At 42.9% G+C, this 17,402-nt stretch overlaps 1 protein-coding gene across 1 annotated transcript; it reads left to right on the top strand.

Annotated features, from left to right (window-relative positions):
• The first annotated feature begins 106 nt into the window (after window positions 1-106).
• Window positions 107-14,751, top strand: LOC115146058 (calmodulin-1). The gene is made up of 6 exons (XM_029687831.2): window positions 107-220; window positions 4,588-4,618; window positions 5,107-5,250; window positions 7,495-7,601; window positions 12,964-13,099; window positions 13,755-14,751. Exons 1-6 carry the CDS (start codon window positions 218-220, stop codon window positions 13,781-13,783), a joined length of 450 nt encoding a protein of 149 aa, XP_029543691.1. The 5' UTR covers window positions 107-217; the 3' UTR covers window positions 13,784-14,751.
• The last annotated feature ends 2,651 nt before the right edge of the window (window positions 14,752-17,402 follow it).

Here is a 17,402-nt window from a genome sequence, read left to right as displayed (position 1 = left end):
TGAGGGATCCAGGCTGCCTGTCCTGCAGTGGGAAAATGCGGAAGTGAGTGAGGACGGTTTTCAGCGGCGGAGGAATACACCAAGCTATATAGACACAGATCGCGAGAGCTACACAACTTCAGCCCATCATTAGAGGTCCACGGGAGCTGGTCAGTCTCGTAGTCTAGTTTTAGAAAACAAACCAACCAACCAACCAACCCATCCAGCGCCGTCAGACATGGTAAGTATAATATTTTGTGATTGATTCGAAATATCCTTTTTAGGTAAAATATAATGAAAGGCACGAATGCAAAGTTTGCCTGCAGAGGAGGATTCGCGTGAAACGTTGAACGGTTCGAGTGATCATGCGTCGATGCTGGCTTGTCAGATTGTTGGGTGTCATATCTTTTTATTGGAGGCTACAATTCATATTGGTCGGATATAAGACGCATGATAACTCTTTAAGAAGTTTATTTTAGGCTGATAATCGAGGCAATGGCTTTCATCATGTCAGCGAGCCATACCTAACTATACGCGTCCGTGAATCAGGCGCAGTTTGATTTTAATGTTTAACAAAATCGGTGTTATGAGCCGGTAATGTTACGTGTAAGGTCATGTAACCGAAAATGTGAGCTATCCAATTTTGATCAAACGGAAGCTGTGCAACCCTTGAGATTTCTGTCACTTCCACATGCACAGGCAGACGAACGAATGTAGCGATCTGTTGATGATGTTCGAGGGACCAGTGCATGCTGCTGTGCCTACCCCCCCCCCCCCCCCCCCCCAGAAAATCACTATCATTCAGAATTATATAAATGATTAAATCCTTTTGACACGATGTTGCATTTTTTTTTTTTTTACATTTTTTTAGGTGACTTTGATCTGATTCAGCAATGCACTTGATCGTATCATTTGATATATTATCAATCTTTTTCAGGTTCTGTTACTAGTCTGAACGATGTAAATGTGTTTCATGTATCTTTTGGCCTCTGGAGACATCAGGGAACTCCGTCTATGGAACTATATGCTACTTGGTGGAATATTAATGGCGTTTGATTCAATCTGCTTATCCCACGTTTCAATGCTTACAAATCATTTATGGACTTGTTATTTTTATCACGGTTTCCGGTCATTTATGGACTCTCTATTTAATCGAAAATGTAATCTGCGCCATTGTTGTGTGTGTGTGTGTGAGATCGAAAGTGATGATATAGCCTCCATGGTAATACTTTTAGAATAGCTGCCCTATCTCTGACCGGACATGCAGATGCTTGACTTGTGCCTTGGTCTTATCGCTTTTTATACACGGATGGAGAACAATGTATTGAATATCATTTGGTTCTCCCGTTCGTAATTAACTTTACGGTTGTCACAGGAGGATCAACGGCCATGAGATATCTCTCAGCTGCCTAAATTGGAGGGCTTAATTGTGCTGTATAAGCAGCGGGAGGACAGCGTGAAAACATTCATCTCTAAGTAAATTATGTTATTGTGCTCAATGCACACATTGTTTCTCCGAAAGCATGGAAGGAATGTCTCCACCAAAGTGGTGATAACAAAGCTACTGATTGTAGACTGAATCAAGCCTTTCATATGGACACGCACATCAGTGTGCCCACTGGCCTGGGTACACTGGGTCCACTGTTTTGGCTCTTGCTCGGATGTTTGATTGGGTGTGGTGGGCAATCAGAAAATCTTTTTAGATGTGTGCTGTGAAGGCGTGAACGGAAAGATTGTGGGTCCTCTGTGCTCTCTGCTGTAATTGTGGAGTCATTGACCCTTACACGGCGTCCTGTTGTGTGCCATGACCAGGAAATGAATGTGTGTTTCCATGCAGAAATGGCTGAAAGACGGACTCTGAGATCTGCTCTATTAGTTAGTATTTTGACACGATGTAGGAAAAAAATGCCATTGCTGTGACTGGACTTTTTCTCTCTCGCTTTACTGGCATTGAATGGCCACAGGCTTTGTTAGTATACATGCAGGGTGACTGACTGTCTTAGCAGAGCCTCCCAACTCTGAGTGCGGACAACTAGCTCAAATTCTATTATTTATCCAAAGTAGGGTGATTTTAATGCATGAAAAAAGCCTTGGCTATATACCATTCTGTGACAAAGTTGCTCATTTACCATGTTCATGCCATTCAACAATAAGTAGCAATAACCAATGTGTTGAATATTTCTGCAAGCGATTGATGAGCAAGGGTGGGTTTGGTGTATGTGATCATAAAGCCTAGAGGATTACTATGCCCCGTGATATCACTGCACATTATATCACTGCACATTATATCACACACTCATACGATGTGGTAGTGTCTGATTAACTCCATCCCTCTGCTACAGGCCTATGTGATGTGTTCAGGAGGAAAGTGGAGCTTTAGTCATGTGGGCAGACTCACAAACTGGACATGGCAGTGACAAGAAGCCTATCACTCACAAATGTTTTTCTCTGTGGCACTACTCTACCACCACATGGCCCCCGGGGACCACTTTTCAATGTTGTGTGAAAGTGGCAATACCACGCTGATCAGCAGCTATGCTGTTTTTAGTTCTCGTATGGAGGCCAGATTCCTGGGGAGGTTGTGTTGCGCTTGTGAATCCAGGTCAAATTCCTGGCAGATGGGTGTGTGGCTGTGCGTATAGTGGCGTGAGTGGTGTGTGTGTGTGTGTGTTAGGGGTCTTGTTCCCTGCCTGGGGTGCTGGAGGGAAGAAGGGTGTTCCTGGCTGAGGTCCTGTAGGCTGGGGCTGTACTGGGCTAGCCCTGAGGAGCCAACAGGGGTAAGGAGGAGGACCTCTCCTCTGGGGACACTGCCAAACAATACTGCTGATGGTTCAGAGAAACAAAGCCAAGGTATAGCTTCGATGAAAGACAATATATCAGAGGGGTTAGTTGACAGTGACTGTACAATAGACCTGACACCTTGATGTGACAGTCAGCCCCTGCCAGGCTCTGTGTGTGTGTGGGGCTGCCAGACAGGGAGCCATCAGCATTTAGCCTCTGACCCTGGATGCTCTCTCTGTCCAACCAACCTGGTGGGGGGCCCTAAACACCACGTGACCGGGCTTTAATCATGGAAATTATCCTTCAGGGCCCCTTGTTGGTTTCTGTAACCATACCACCACGCTGACAGCCCAGATTGCGAGGTGGCGAAAAGCACGGCACGATACATCAACCCCAGAGCTTGTTGAAACGACCCATGGGGCTGCTGTCTGTATTTGGATATCCTAACGTCCACATGTTTGTTAGGCTGCCACTACAGTGGGAGGTAGCCAGTCAGTCACATCACTGCCACAGTAGCCTGCTTCAGGTCAGGTAAACCCTGTTTCACGGTCAGTCAGTCTAGTCCTCCTCTCTGTCTGGTGCTAAGTTCAGCCAGCTGAGCCCCACTCCCAGAGACTTGACACTGCTCCCCACGTCTAGGAGCCAGAGACCTGACCAACATAGCTCCAGACAGGCAGGCTGAGGAGACGTAAGAGAACCATGTTGCCCAAGAAGACCCACTGCTACCAGGATGATGACTTGGTTTCTCTGTCCATGGTGTATGAGCTTCTGGACCAGCAGCAGTTCTTCTACAAGGAACTGATTGAGCAGCAGGAGAGGAACTTCAAGACCTTCTTACAGATGCTGGTGGACTCCATCAACAGTCGCATCGACAACGTGGTCAAAGAGGTCCAGGACATGAAGAACGGCCTGCATGTTACCAAGACTGAACTGGTGGACGTCAGGCGCCAAGGCAACATAAATGCCAAGCGGGCAGAGTGCCTGGCTGAGGGGCTGGTGATTGTGCGGGAGGCCATGAATGCCCTCTCCTCCAAGGCTGGGGTGTTCGATGGAAAGCCGAAGAAGGGTAATCTATGTCTGGGCGGCAAGCCAGACGCGAGGAAGGCGGACACCTGGCAGGACCAGCCTAAGGCAAAGAAGCTGGTGGCTGACCTCACCGACCTGCACTTTGGCGAGTTTCAGGTCCCCAAACTCTACTATGCCCTCTGTATGAATGATAGGGGAGCTGAAACTGGTTGCGTGATGAGGGGGGACGCCGGTGGTGTGTAAGCAGAAAAACGGGCTCTAGTCTAGATTAACCATTTAGCCTGCCCTTCTGTTGCTTTCTTATTGTCAGTCATTTTGGTCAGTACACCTGTGTAGTTGCATGAGTGATATCAGATTTTGTGGGAAACATGGCTGGTTTGGCTTGAAGTGTATATGAGTCTGTGTAGGTGACTGTCAGTGTCTTAACTGTACTCCTGCATTGTGTGTATGTAGGCCAGGACTATGTTAAATTCAAGTGGGAAATGTCTGGCCTTTCCTCTGTGGCATTAATGTGCAATGTAGACAGGCAGCCTGACCGTGTGTTTACAACATCTGGTTACTGTATTCTCTGCTCTGCCTTAGATGGATCATTGCCTAGACTATGTAGTATTGTATCTGTTGCTCAGAGATCACTGTGTACATACTGTTGCTCAGAGGTGGACTGAGAAGGAAAAAGGAAGAAATGGGTACATTTTTCTGTAGTGCTGCTTGTGTTCAGTCTTCAGTCACAATACCAAGCCATTGATCTTTTTTTTAAAATTGTATTATTCCTCTCCCTCTCTTTCTGCCCCCCCCTCTCAGGCCGACCAACTAACAGAGGAGCAGATTGCCGGTAAACAGTTCAACGCACATGCACGCACACATTTCAGTTTTCAGCTGTGTATTAATATTTCATTTGCGTGAGTCATGTCGGCTAGCTAGCTCTGGACGGCTGCTTGACATTCCTGCTCTGGATGTAATGGCAGACTGACCTGGCAGACATGCCTGTTGTTGACGAGACTTTTTAGCCACTCACCTTTACGATAAACAAATGTAATCGTTTCAAGCCGTCGCCATATCATAGCCCATGAGGTCAAACTGAGGTGTGATTATATTATTGCTTGTAAATGTAACTCAATCCAATTAACAAATGTAACCTAGATGAGATGGCCCATATGTAAATTCTATGCACTCATGACTAAGTCGCTTTGGATAAAAGTGTCTGCTAAATGGCATACATTATGAGAAGTCAGTGACTGTCTAATCAAGTTGTTTTAATGTAGCTCAGCTGTGATCTTTCCTTATTTTGGACACAACTAACTGTTGCGGTCTTCTCTGCAGAGTTCAAGGAGGCGTTCTCCTTGTTCGATAAAGACGGCGATGGCACCATCACAACCAAAGAGCTGGGCACCGTCATGAGGTCGCTGGGACAGAACCCCACCGAGGCAGAGCTGCAGGACATGATCAACGAGGTCGACGCTGATGGTGAGTTCCACCTGCTACGGTGTAGGGTGAAGTTGCAACAGAACGCATATTTTTCTCACCTTTTTAGAGAAAAGGAAGCTGATCCTAGATATGTACCTATGGGGAAACATCCCTGTGGAGTGGACAGTGATGAACATAGATTCTTATTTATAGAGTTATGGACATGTTTATCCACGGCCCAACTTGTCTTAGTACTGGGAGTTCTTGAATTGATTATAATGACTGACTGTCACTATTTAGGTCAGTCAGACCTAGCGACTGCCTGCAACAAAGCCAGTTGAATAATGGCAGCAGGTAATAATGGCCTAGTGAAATCCATGACATAATCCACTCTGAGCTCTGCTCTGCTGGGATGCACATTCTCTGAGGGCCCAGGGAAGGAGCTCGGCGCAGCCGTGGTACACCCTGTTTACACACACTGTAGTACCCGTCCATTCACTCAATGGGGAAGTTGAAACACCCAGTCTGTGCGTTATACATAAGGAGGGACTCGGCCCGCCCTGTCTATAGAATGCAACAGTAACACACACACACTGGGGAACAGTCAGTCTGTACTACACTGCCCTGTATACGTAATGGAATGAGCGATAGTTATGTATGTGTTATATATATTACGCATACATACATACAGTTGAAGTCGGAAGTTTACATACACTTAGGTTGGAGTCATTAAAACTAGTTTCAACCACGCCAAAACTAGTTTTTTAACAAGACATTTATGGAAAGTTATCTACTTTGTGAATGACACAAGTACATTTTCCAACAGTTGTTTACAGACTGATTTTTATTTCACTTAATTCACTATCACAATTCCAGTAGGTCAGAAGTTTACATACACTAAGTTGACTGTGCCTTTTTTAAACAGCTTGGAAAATTCCAGAAAATGATGTCATGGCTTCAGAAGATTCTGATTGGCTAATTGACATAATTTGAGTCAATTGGAGGTGTACCTCTGGATATATTTCAAGGCTTACCTTCAAACTCAGTGCCTCTTTGCAAACTGAAGAACATCATCCCAGTCATGAAGCACAGATGTGGCAGCATCATGTTGTGGGGGGTGCTTTGCTGCAGGAGGGGCTAATGCTCTTCACAAAGTAAATGACATCATGAGCATGGAAAATGATGTGGATATATTGACGCAACATTTCAAGACCTCAATCAGGAAGTTAAAGCTTGGTCGCAAATGGGTCTTCCAGATGGACAATGACCCTAAGCATACTTCCAGAGTTGTGGCAAAATGGCTTTGCCATTTTGAACAACACAGTCAAGGTATTGGAGTGGCCGTCACAAAGCCCTGACCTCAATCCTATGGAAAATTTGTGGGCAAAACTAGAAAAAGTGTGTGCGAGCAAGGAGGCCAACAAACCTGACTCAGTTACACCAGCTCTGTCAGGGGGAATGGGAGAATTCACCCAACGTATTGTGGGAAGCTTGTGGAATGCTACCTGACACGTTTGACCCAAGTTCAACAATTGAAATGCAATGCTACCAAATACTAATTCGGTGCATGTAAACTTCTGACTCACTGGGAATGTGATAAAATAAATAAAAGCTGAAATAAATCATTCTCTACTATTCTGACATTTCACATTCTTAAAATAGAGTGTTGATCCTAACTGACCTAAGACAGGGCATTTTTACGATGATTAAATGTCAGGAATTGTGAAAATTAGTTTAAATGTATTTGGCTAAGGTGTATGTGAACTTCCGACTTCAACTGTATATATCATACACACAGACCGAGGACATGTGGAGTGGAGAACAGAACAGACATGCATTAATTCACTGGGGAACTGTATGTCAGGAGAGGGAACAGCTCTGCTCAGAGGAATGGTCTTAACCAGGAATCACACACATGATCTCACACACACACACACACACACACAAACTCACTCCGCTGTACCTGGAGCCCCCCTCCCCGTCACACACACACCCTTGACGAGCCAAGACTAATCCAGGTTAAATGTGATCAGTGTTGGTGTGAGTGTCTGCTCCAAATGGTTTAGCCAGACCCCCTGAAGTTCTGATCCAGTGACCTTCACTGCTCTCTGTGATCCTGTCATGGCGCTCTTTTGCTTTGCATTAGAGGCATCTCAACCCCTTCCAGAGCCTGTTGTAGTGGTACTCAGCCCACTCTGGACCACGCATGGCCCACTACAACAGGGGCTTAAATCCCTGATAAACAACTTTCAATTCTTTCTGTTTAAAGTTATAAAAAATAAAGCTTCTCTTCCCCCCCCCCAGGCAACGGCACCATTGATTTCCCAGAGTTCCTCACTATGATGGCCAGGAAAATGAAGGACACAGACAGCGAGGAGGAGATTCGTGAGGCGTTCAGGGTATTCGACAAGGTAAGGATAGTGCCAGCAATGTGTGTGTGTGTGTTAGGGCTGGGCGACATGGCCGACAAGTGATTTCAAGTCTTCATTCTGATTTTTATACGGTTCAATTCAATTTCGACCAAAACAAATTTCAGCACTTAACATTTCTGCATTTCCTGCACTCCAATTGCAGTGGTGGAAAAAATACCCAATTGTCTTGAGAATAATTTAAATGTAAGGTAATAGAAAATTACTCAAGTAAAAGTATTTGGTTTTAAATGTACTTAAGTATCAAAACTATAACTAATTTCAAATTCCTTATATTAAGCAAACCACAATTTTATTTTTATTTACGGATAGCCAGGGGCACCAACACTCAGACATGATTTACAAACAAAGCATTTGTGTTTAGTGAGTCCTCCAGATCAGAGGCAGTAGATGACCAGGAATGTTCTCTTGACAAGTGTGTGAATTGGACTATTTCCTGTCCTGCTAAGCATTCAAAATGTAATGAGTACTTTTAGGTGTCAGTATCTATAGAGTAAAAAGTACAGTGTTTTCTTTAGGAATGTAGTGAAGTAAAAGTTTTCAAAAATACTAATGTACAGATACCAAAAAAAAATGACTTGAATAGCACTTGAAAGTATTTTTACTTAAGTACTTTACACCACTGCTCAATTGAGAATTTCCACACTGCCGTGTAGAGCTGCACGATATGGGCAAATAATCTAGGACTTATTTTGAACCAAATATTGCGATTTGACTTGCGAATTAGAGAAAATGTTGGAATCATGGAAATAGAATGACTATTCTAATTCTATAGTTAGAATAAACTAGTGCGCACATTGAATACAGTGTTTGAGATGACAACGTATGAAAATGCCAGGGAGGAGTTGACAGGGTAGGAACTAAAGTGTTGATACTCGTTTCCTAGGGGACCCTATAAGCTTTTGCTACATTGCATGTTTTCTCTTAGCTACTTCATGTAGCTAGCATATTCTTGCTTTGCATATTCCTCTGATTTAGAAGATACTGTTGCACAAACAACATGCTGATTTAGGTCTACACCATCACTGGTATGATCAGGCTGTATTAGCTAGCTACGTTTGCTCTTACTCAGTACATTTATTAGCATTAGTGGTTAACAATTAGTCTCAAGATTTAGTTAGGGCAACTTGTTAAGAAAAGACTATCTGTTTGCTGATATAAGAAACACTAACTAATAGTGCCATTATAAAATGCTGGTGGGTTTATATTAAGAGTCAAAGTGAAAACAACATTGTTGCATGTGCTATATTGACCAAGCAGACTGAACGCAAGTGTCTCGTGGTTGAGGAACATCAAATGTGCTCCTTGAGTGACAGGGGGCGTGGCTAGGTCTGTGTGGAAATTAGCACAGAGAGAGAGAGTGGACAGAGATGAGTCAAGTAGCAAAGTAAAAATTAACATTACAGATGGCATATCACATTTAACAAACAAACCAAACATTAAATTACTGGTATAGAAGGTAAAGTTAAAAACCAAACCGGTCCCTGCATCAATACCGGTATATCATAAAATACGGTATACCAGCCCTAGTGTGTGTGTACAGTCTTTACTGTACTTGTGGTAGGGATTACATGTTTACATAGTTGATATTGTATGAGATTAAGCTTTGTGCATTTGGAAATCATTCAGACCCCTTGACTTTTTCCACATTTTGTTAATGTTACAGCTTTATTCTAAAATGGAAAATCCTCAACACATAATGACAAACAGGGTTTTAGACATTTTTGCAAATGTATAAAACATACCTTATTTACATAAGTATTCAGACGCTCTGCTGTGAGACTCGAACTTGAGATCAGGTGCATCCGGTTTCCATTGATTATCCTTGATGTTTCTACAACTCTATTGGAGTCCACCTGTGGTAAATTCAATTGATTGGACAGGATTTGGAAAGGCACACCTGTCTATATAAGGTCCCACAGTTGACAGTGCATGTCAAAAACTAATCAATGACGTCGACGGAATTGTCTGTAGAGCTCCGAGACAGGATTGTGTTGAGGCACAGATCTGGGGAAGGGTACCACATTTCTTTTGCAGTATTGAAGGTCCCCAAGAACAGTGGCCTCCATCGTTCTTAAATGGAATACGTTTGGAACCACCAAGACTCTTCCTAGAGCTGGCCGTCCAGTCAAACTGCGCAATCGGGGGAGAAGGGCCTTGGTCAGGGAGGTGACCAAGAACCCGATGGTCACTCTGACAGAGCTCCAGAGTTCTTCTATGGAGATGGGGGAACCTTCCAGAAGGACAACAATCTCTGCAGCACACCACCAATCAGGCCTTTATGGTAGATTGGCCAGATGGAAGCCACTCCTCAGTAAAAGAGACATGACAGCCTGCTTGGAGTTTGCCAAAAGGCACCTAAAGGACTCTGATCATGAGAAACAAGATTCTCTGGTCTGATGAAACCAAGATTGAACTCAAGCATTTCTACAAACCTGTTTTTTCTTTCACATTATGGGGTGTTGTGTGCAAATTGGGGGGGGGGGGCTATTTCATCCATTTCAGAATAAGGCTGTGGGAAAAGTCAATGGGTCTGAATACTTTCCAAATGTACTGTTTTATTTGTGTTATCTATATTTCTCCACTGTTTGTCAAGCAGTGTATGATCGGTAGGGCTGTCCCCAACTAAATAAAAAATCTTGGTCGACCAAGACTTCTTTCCATCAATCAATTGGTTAAAATGTGTGTTTTCCATATTGACACATCCTACGTGTTTTTAATTCACTATATGCACTGCACTTGTCTGATGCTTTAAGTGAACTGTTTGAAATAATTAAGACTCACACAAATGCAGAGAGCGGGTCTGACCAGCAATTGATTTGATTATGCCAGGCTCTTTTTAAAATTAAATATAAAAAAATATATATATATATTTTTTTTAAGGAAGAGTTACTGTGACTAGCACCCTTTGTTACCTAAATCCCTAATTTGTTAAGGGAAAAACACTATTCCCTCAACCCTTGCTCCCTCTCTATGTGATACATGTATCTCATGCATGTCACCAGTGGGGCTTGTCCTATAGCGTATCATCACATTAATACATTGGTTATAACGAACTTTGAACTGTAACATGTGACAGCAAAATGGACATGAAACGGCAGAATGTTTACTGGTTGCTCAGGAGGTAAAGGGGAAGTCAGATGTGTAACTTGACTAGTTGTGGAAAATACTGGAGGTCAAGAGAATGGTAAGGAGCAACTGCTGCGTGCATATTATGTGTGCCAAACAGATACTGTATAGGTGACCATATAACTTCTGACTGGTTGGAACAATGTAAACAACACTACATAAATTATAAGCTTACCAGAGAGTCTAATGTTTTTTTGTTAAGCCTACTATTAGAGCAAAGACTAAGCAATTGAATGCAATTTCAGAAATGGAATGGTTTGTATAAGCTTATTATTCAAGGCTCGCTTTATTTGAACTAAAATGCTTGATTGCATTTCAAATCATGAAAGCTGTGTCGTGTCTTTGGCTATGCCGGATTAAGTGACATGCTATTCTATAAAATAATCTCTCTGTAATTAATATTACCTGACTGAGCTAATAATGTAAATGTAATTAACTAGAGTCGGGCATCACGGAAGAATATTTATAGAGCTGTTATCTTCCGAATAAATTCTTAAAGACCAAGTAATATTTTACCTCAATAGCAGTTAATATTAATCGTCATCTGTAAATTCTTAGTTATCTGCACGAACCCTGGCTAACAAGTTGAGTCAGCAATACAAAATTGGGTTTGTTTATTTACTAAATACCTAACTAATCACACAGAAGATGGAAGGCCGTGTTGCCCAACCGAGTCCTTTGTCCTTTTGAAGAATGTCTCTGCTGGTAAATTGAATATGTCGTTGTGTGGTAGATGGGATACTCTTGTCTGTTCTTTCCTAACCTGCGGTTGCTAACTCTACGGCTAGGAGGTATCACTTCTGTAGTGAATAAGAGTTCAAAGCTCACGCTGATGTTTGCTTCGTTCTGTAGTTATCTGAACCATTCTGACATCGGACCGTCGTCCTCTGAACAGGAGGTTATATTGTCGTCAAGGGTTTATATAGGAAGGGAGAGGAGGGCGTGTTTGAAAAGTTTTATAGCCCATGTCCCTTCACTGATTGAGCAGAGCCCTATCTTATGAAAACCCAAATCTCACATTTTAGAAGCTAAAATCACATTTCATCCCATCACAAATAATTTCATATTTAAATTTAACAACAATTCCATGTGAATCCGATAACTCTGTGTAGACTTTCCACTGTAGTTTGTAATCTTATCATTGATGAGAATGTCTCTGATGACAACCGAACTGACATCATATTCATTAAGTACCACCGCATATGTTCCATTGGTCGGATTACCAGAATATAGTTAATTTCCCCCCCACCTACTGATGTTCCCAGAATCTCTATGTTAACCAAGGGTTTTGCAAATGTAACATCAGTAGGGTGAAGAGGTATTTGACTGTCATAAACCTACCCCCCCCCCCCCCCCCCCCCAGGCCAACGTCCTCACAGAGCTGTCATGACATGAACAAATGAATGATTGCTACAGTAGCCTGTATAAGGCCTAAGTTACGGTATTTATACTTAACAGGATGCACTCTTAGGCCTACAGCTCAATGGTGGTTATACAAGGCTGCTATACTAAGCCTAAAGCCAGGCACACTTAACAGTCAGGCTATTGATTAGTCCTAATACATTTTCTTTGACAATTAAGGCAAGGGCTGTTTTCTCGTCTCAACTCTGCTGCCTCCGCCGCATTCTCAACACCAATATGCTGGTTAACTTTGCTATTATGCTCTTAGCAACATGGGCTAGGAAAAGGTGCCAATTCAACAGCGCACTAATGTGCTTCAGAACCGTGGACAGTGGCCCCTATCCAAAGCAGGAGAAAATGCGTTTGTTATATATAAAAAAAAAAATATATATATATATATATATATATATATATATACCATGTCTTAAGACTGAACCGTGCCATCCAAACAGCATCCACAATGGAGCAGTCCACTCAGACATGCGCCAATCAGACAGATTTTTGCCGCTGCTTGACCCAAAGAAATCTTGGGCGACCAACGGCCTAAACACCAGTATACTAAATGGGTCTAGCCCTAATGATCAGTGATATCCTGTATGGTTGCTCTTCCTGCATACGCAGTTACAAGGTAGTCCCTTTGTAAAAAGACTACCATGGCTTTGTTACAATATCCACACTAGTGTACGTGACACGTAGCATGCATGTCTGTCCTAAAGTGAGCGTACTGCAAGCATACATTAAATTAGTATGGTAAAGTCCCTTTGGACCTGTGTTTGCCGTGAGATGTCACACGCTCACCACCTCTCCCTTGCAGGATGGGAATGGCTACATCAGTGCAGCAGAGCTCCGTCACGTCATGACAAACCTGGGAGAAAAGTTAACAGACGAGGAGGTCGACGAGATGATCAGAGAAGCCGACATTGACGGAGACGGACAGGTCAACTATGAAGGTAAGAAGAGGACAGTGCTTCGTTCTGCTGTGTAGGAGATCTCAGCAGTGTCCCTATGGGGGACTAGTCAGTAGAGCTGTCACCCACAAACTCCTACTGTACAGCCAGTCTTGGTTTTCTGCCGCTCCCCTCATCCCTTTCTACAGCTCCAATTCCTCTCATCCCTTTCTACTACCTGATCCCACTCTACCACTCTCATCCCCCTCTTCTCTCACTTTCTTATGCCCTGATTCCTTTCTACAATCCCTATTATTTTCCCCCCTTCTCCTCATCCCTTTTCTATTGCCCTGATCCTCTTCTAATTTTCTGATGCCTGATCCCCCTCTTCACTCATTCCCCCCTTCTCTCCTTTTTACCATCCTGATCCCCCTCTTCACTCTACTGCGATCATCCTATTACTGCCCGATCCACCTCTTCTGTCCTCCTGATCCCTTTTATTTTCTCATCCCTTTCTTATAGAATTGGTCCATCTCTCTCTAATAGGATATTTGGCATATGTAAACAGTTTTCATAAGATTTAATTGTATTATGATTTTGTCTTTAACTGAATTTTTTTTTGTTGTTGATTGTCTGTATCTGACATGTAATTGCTGCCTTGATCAGTGTTTGGTTGTTTTCTCTTCATTCTCCTAATGTTTTGTTCTTTTGTTCACAGAGTTTGTACAAATGATGACAGCAAAATGAAGCTCCCCTACCCTTCTCCTGACCTTAGAAGACAAAAAAAATCAGTCAAATGTTTTACTTACCTCTTGCAAAAATATAAATTTATTCATACTGTTTCTGTATAGAAAACATAACTGAATGTTGAAAAATGAAAAAATCAGTCCACATAAAAGTAAAAATAAATACAATTAAAAAAATAAACATCTGCATGTACTGGTTAGTGGTCCTGTCCCCAAAGATGAGTTAGACATCAGTAATAACAGAAATAATACCTGTAAACACAACCGTCAACAACTAAAGAAAGCACTTGGCAAACTGCTTATTGGTTCCTGTTGCTAATGGTAACGTTTGGGCTGGCCAATCGTCTTTTCTTTTCCTGTTTCTGTTCTTCATGCATGCAGCTTGAGACTGGTGACGCAGTCCAGCCAATGGGCTCACTCTGATTCCACAGCGGTGTCGAGGGTACCGCCGTGGGGTTTTGGTACAGTCTATGTTGAGAGAAAGAGAAGTGCTCGGATGGGGGGGGGGGTCATACTAAACTCGCATAGAGATGAAATGAATGGGACCTTTGCAGTTTGCTTAATTACAAAAATATATTTTTAAGAAAAATTATCATTTAAAAAAAATCATTTTAGAACTGTTTGGCATGTTGGGAATATTTGGATTTCTGTTTCCTTGTTATGCGTTGAACTTTGGGTATGATTCGAGGGGGTGGGAGGTGAGATGAAGAGTCTGGTTTTTCCGGACTCTTTTTACCTGCTAGGGGAAGTCTTTTTGGCAAGGAAACGCGGTTCTATCGTCAATGTTTTTATCTTCTGTTTCTCGACTCTGACCATGATTGAGTGTGGGTTTTAATCAATCTACAGCGCATCTAGGGTCTTCAACACCTGAGTCTTCTCTAGACTGTTCATCTTGTTCAGTTTAGTTCATTCCAAGTTGTACATGCTAGTCTTTTAATTTTTTTTTCCAATAAAAGACCATGAACTTAACCTTAACTCCTTTCCTTTGTGGGTGTGTGTACGGATCTGTCTGTTGTGAAGGAATTGTATTACATTAGAATAGGACTGATTTGATAACCCATATCTCATTCTGGCCTTCAATTTGTTAATGCACACCCTCACCCTGCTTCTACACTGACATTAATTACCCATTCTGATAATTGCCTGACCTATGATTTGATGACTGGCATCTAATTTTAGATAAAGATACAGCCCACGTTTTATTTTATTCTATCAGAAACCTGAAGTAGATGACTATCCAGGAAGTTATTAAGTGGCTGAATGGATTGGTGCGAACACCCCACTGTTCATTTGGCAGTACCCCCTATCTATACCAGATGTCGACACGTTCGCTTGATGGTGTCCTAAAAGTCTTGCAACGATCCGGAGCTGAGCCTGCTTCCCTTCCAAGCCAACCAAATCTACCGCTCACTGCTGCCCATACTCTAGGAACCACTTACAGCAGAGAATGAGCTAGACTGGGATCACCATAGCAACACGTATCTTTTTTGGGCGCTGTGTTACTCAATATGATTACGTGTTGTGTTTCATGAGGACTTCACTTTTCCGAGCAGAGCGGTCGGATGTCGAGAGCGTCTTCCTTCACAGAAAGAGCGAGACCGTGGGTTGCCAAGCAACAGCAGCGGAGGGCGCATGCTGGGGCTGGGATGACGGATTTGAAAAGGCATGTGGGAGTTTGTAAAGGGAGAAATAGAGAATATTTATCTGCTGTTGTATAGGGCCCTCGGCACGTAAAGCCACAATCAATTGAGTTTCCCATCCCTCCCAGTGATTTAGGGAAGCATATGTGTCTCCCTGCTTCCAGTGATGTAATCAAACCGGTTTATTAACGTCCTCCTTTTCAGAAGTGCTGCTGGTAATCTCACCTACGTACTGCTCAACCCCAGTCATCGTTCCTCAATATGTAGCTGAGAGCGGCAAAGGCTTGAAGACCGCTACATACAGTTGGCCAATTAGGGAATATGAAGACAACCATGGATGGGCATTTCTCTGCCTTGTGTCAGTGTTCACGAGCTGTGCTGTAGCGTGTGTACTGGCTGCTGCTGTGCTGTTCAGTGGTGGGGAACGGAGCGCAATGACAGGGGGGGGGTTCTCAGCGTGGCGTGCCGGCGGCCCACACCTCTTGGCCCCTCTGACAAGCAGCACGTGACTCGCCGTTTGTGTGTCAACTGATCATTTCAGCTTCCCTGTCTGAGGCAAACCCAGGGAGTGAATTCACACCTGTAAAGCAGATATGATGAGAGGTTCTGATGGCACTAACAATGTCTTCCTCTGAACACACACACACACTACAGCCTTGCTGTGGGCCCTAATGAGCTCCACCATGGCTGTTTGACAGACTAGAAACATTTATTTTCTGAAAGGTCGAAAGGAGTGTACTAGCCATTCTTTTCCCAGAAAAGCACAAAAACAGGTCCATTAATCTGTTTGGGTCAAGCTGGATCAGATCCTCCTATGGAAGAAGACAACACTCTCTCACTAGGTTTGGTCCTAACACAAATATAGAGAACGCACATCCAATAACTTGCAGGTGCTGGGTACAAAGAATAAATGGAATTAAGATTGAGACCAATACACTGATGAACACTCCTGTTGTTTATTGTAAAATGTTTGGAACTAAGCTAAACCTAACATGCTGACCAGACCAGCTCCGCGCATGCGCCATCGTGCCCAGATGTGTTCATGACACGCCGGTTACAATATCAAAACTGTGAACCAACTATATTAGTTTGGGGACAGGTTGAAACACACAAACATTCATGGGCATTTAGCTTGCTTGCTGTTGCTAGCTAATTTGTTCTTGATCATAATATATATACTCTACCAGTCAAAAGTTTGGGGTCACTTAGAAATGTCCTTGTTTTCCATGAAAACATACATGAAATTAGTTGCAAAATGAATAGAAAATATAGTCTAGATGTTGACAAGGTTATAAATAATGATTTTATTTTTTTTTACTATGCTTTCGTCAAAGAATCCTCCATTTACAGCAATTACAGCATTGCAAACCTTTGGCTTCTAGTTGTCAATTTGTTGAGGTAATCTGAAGAGATTTCACTCCATGCTTCCTGAAGCACCTACCCCAAATTGGATTGGCTTGATGGGCACTTCTTATGTACCATACTGTCAAGCTGCTCTCACAAAAGCTCAATAGGGTTGAGATCCGATGACTGTGCTGGCCACTTCATTATAGACAGAATACCAGCTGACTGCTTCTTCCCTAAATATTTCTTGCATAGTTTGGAGCTGTGCCTTGGGTCATTGTCCTGTTGTAGGAGGAAATTTGCTCCAATTAAGCGCCGTCAACAGGATATGGCATGGCGTTGCAAAATGGAGAGAGAGTCTTCCTTCAAGATCCCTTTTACCATGTACAAATCTCCCACTTTACCACCACCAAAGCACCCCCAGACCATCACATTGCCTCCACCATGCTTGACAGATGGCATCAAGCACTCCAGCATCTTTTAATATTTTCTGCGTCTCACGAATGTTCCTCTTTGTGATCCAAACACCTCAAACTTAGATTCATCTGTCCATAACACTTTTTCCAATCTTCCTCTGTCCAGTGTCTGTGTTCTGTGGCCCATCTTAATCTTTTCTTTTTATTGTCCAGTCTGAGA

This window comes from Oncorhynchus nerka, linkage group LG18 (assembly GCF_034236695.1).
Source record: "Oncorhynchus nerka isolate Pitt River linkage group LG18, Oner_Uvic_2.0, whole genome shotgun sequence".
In the NCBI taxonomy this organism is placed as follows: domain Eukaryota; kingdom Metazoa; phylum Chordata; class Actinopteri; order Salmoniformes; family Salmonidae; genus Oncorhynchus; species Oncorhynchus nerka.
This window is presented reverse-complemented; position numbering and strand designations above follow the sequence as displayed.

Coding starts and splice junctions, on each gene's coding strand:
- LOC115146058 (XM_029687831.2), top strand. Junction 5,251..7,494: donor CAACGAGGTCGACGCTGATG/GTGAGTTCCACC, acceptor CCCCCCCCCCAG/GCAACGGCACCATTGATTTC. Junction 13,100..13,754: donor CGGACAGGTCAACTATGAAG/GTAAGAAGAGGA, acceptor TTTTGTTCACAG/AGTTTGTACAAATGATGACA.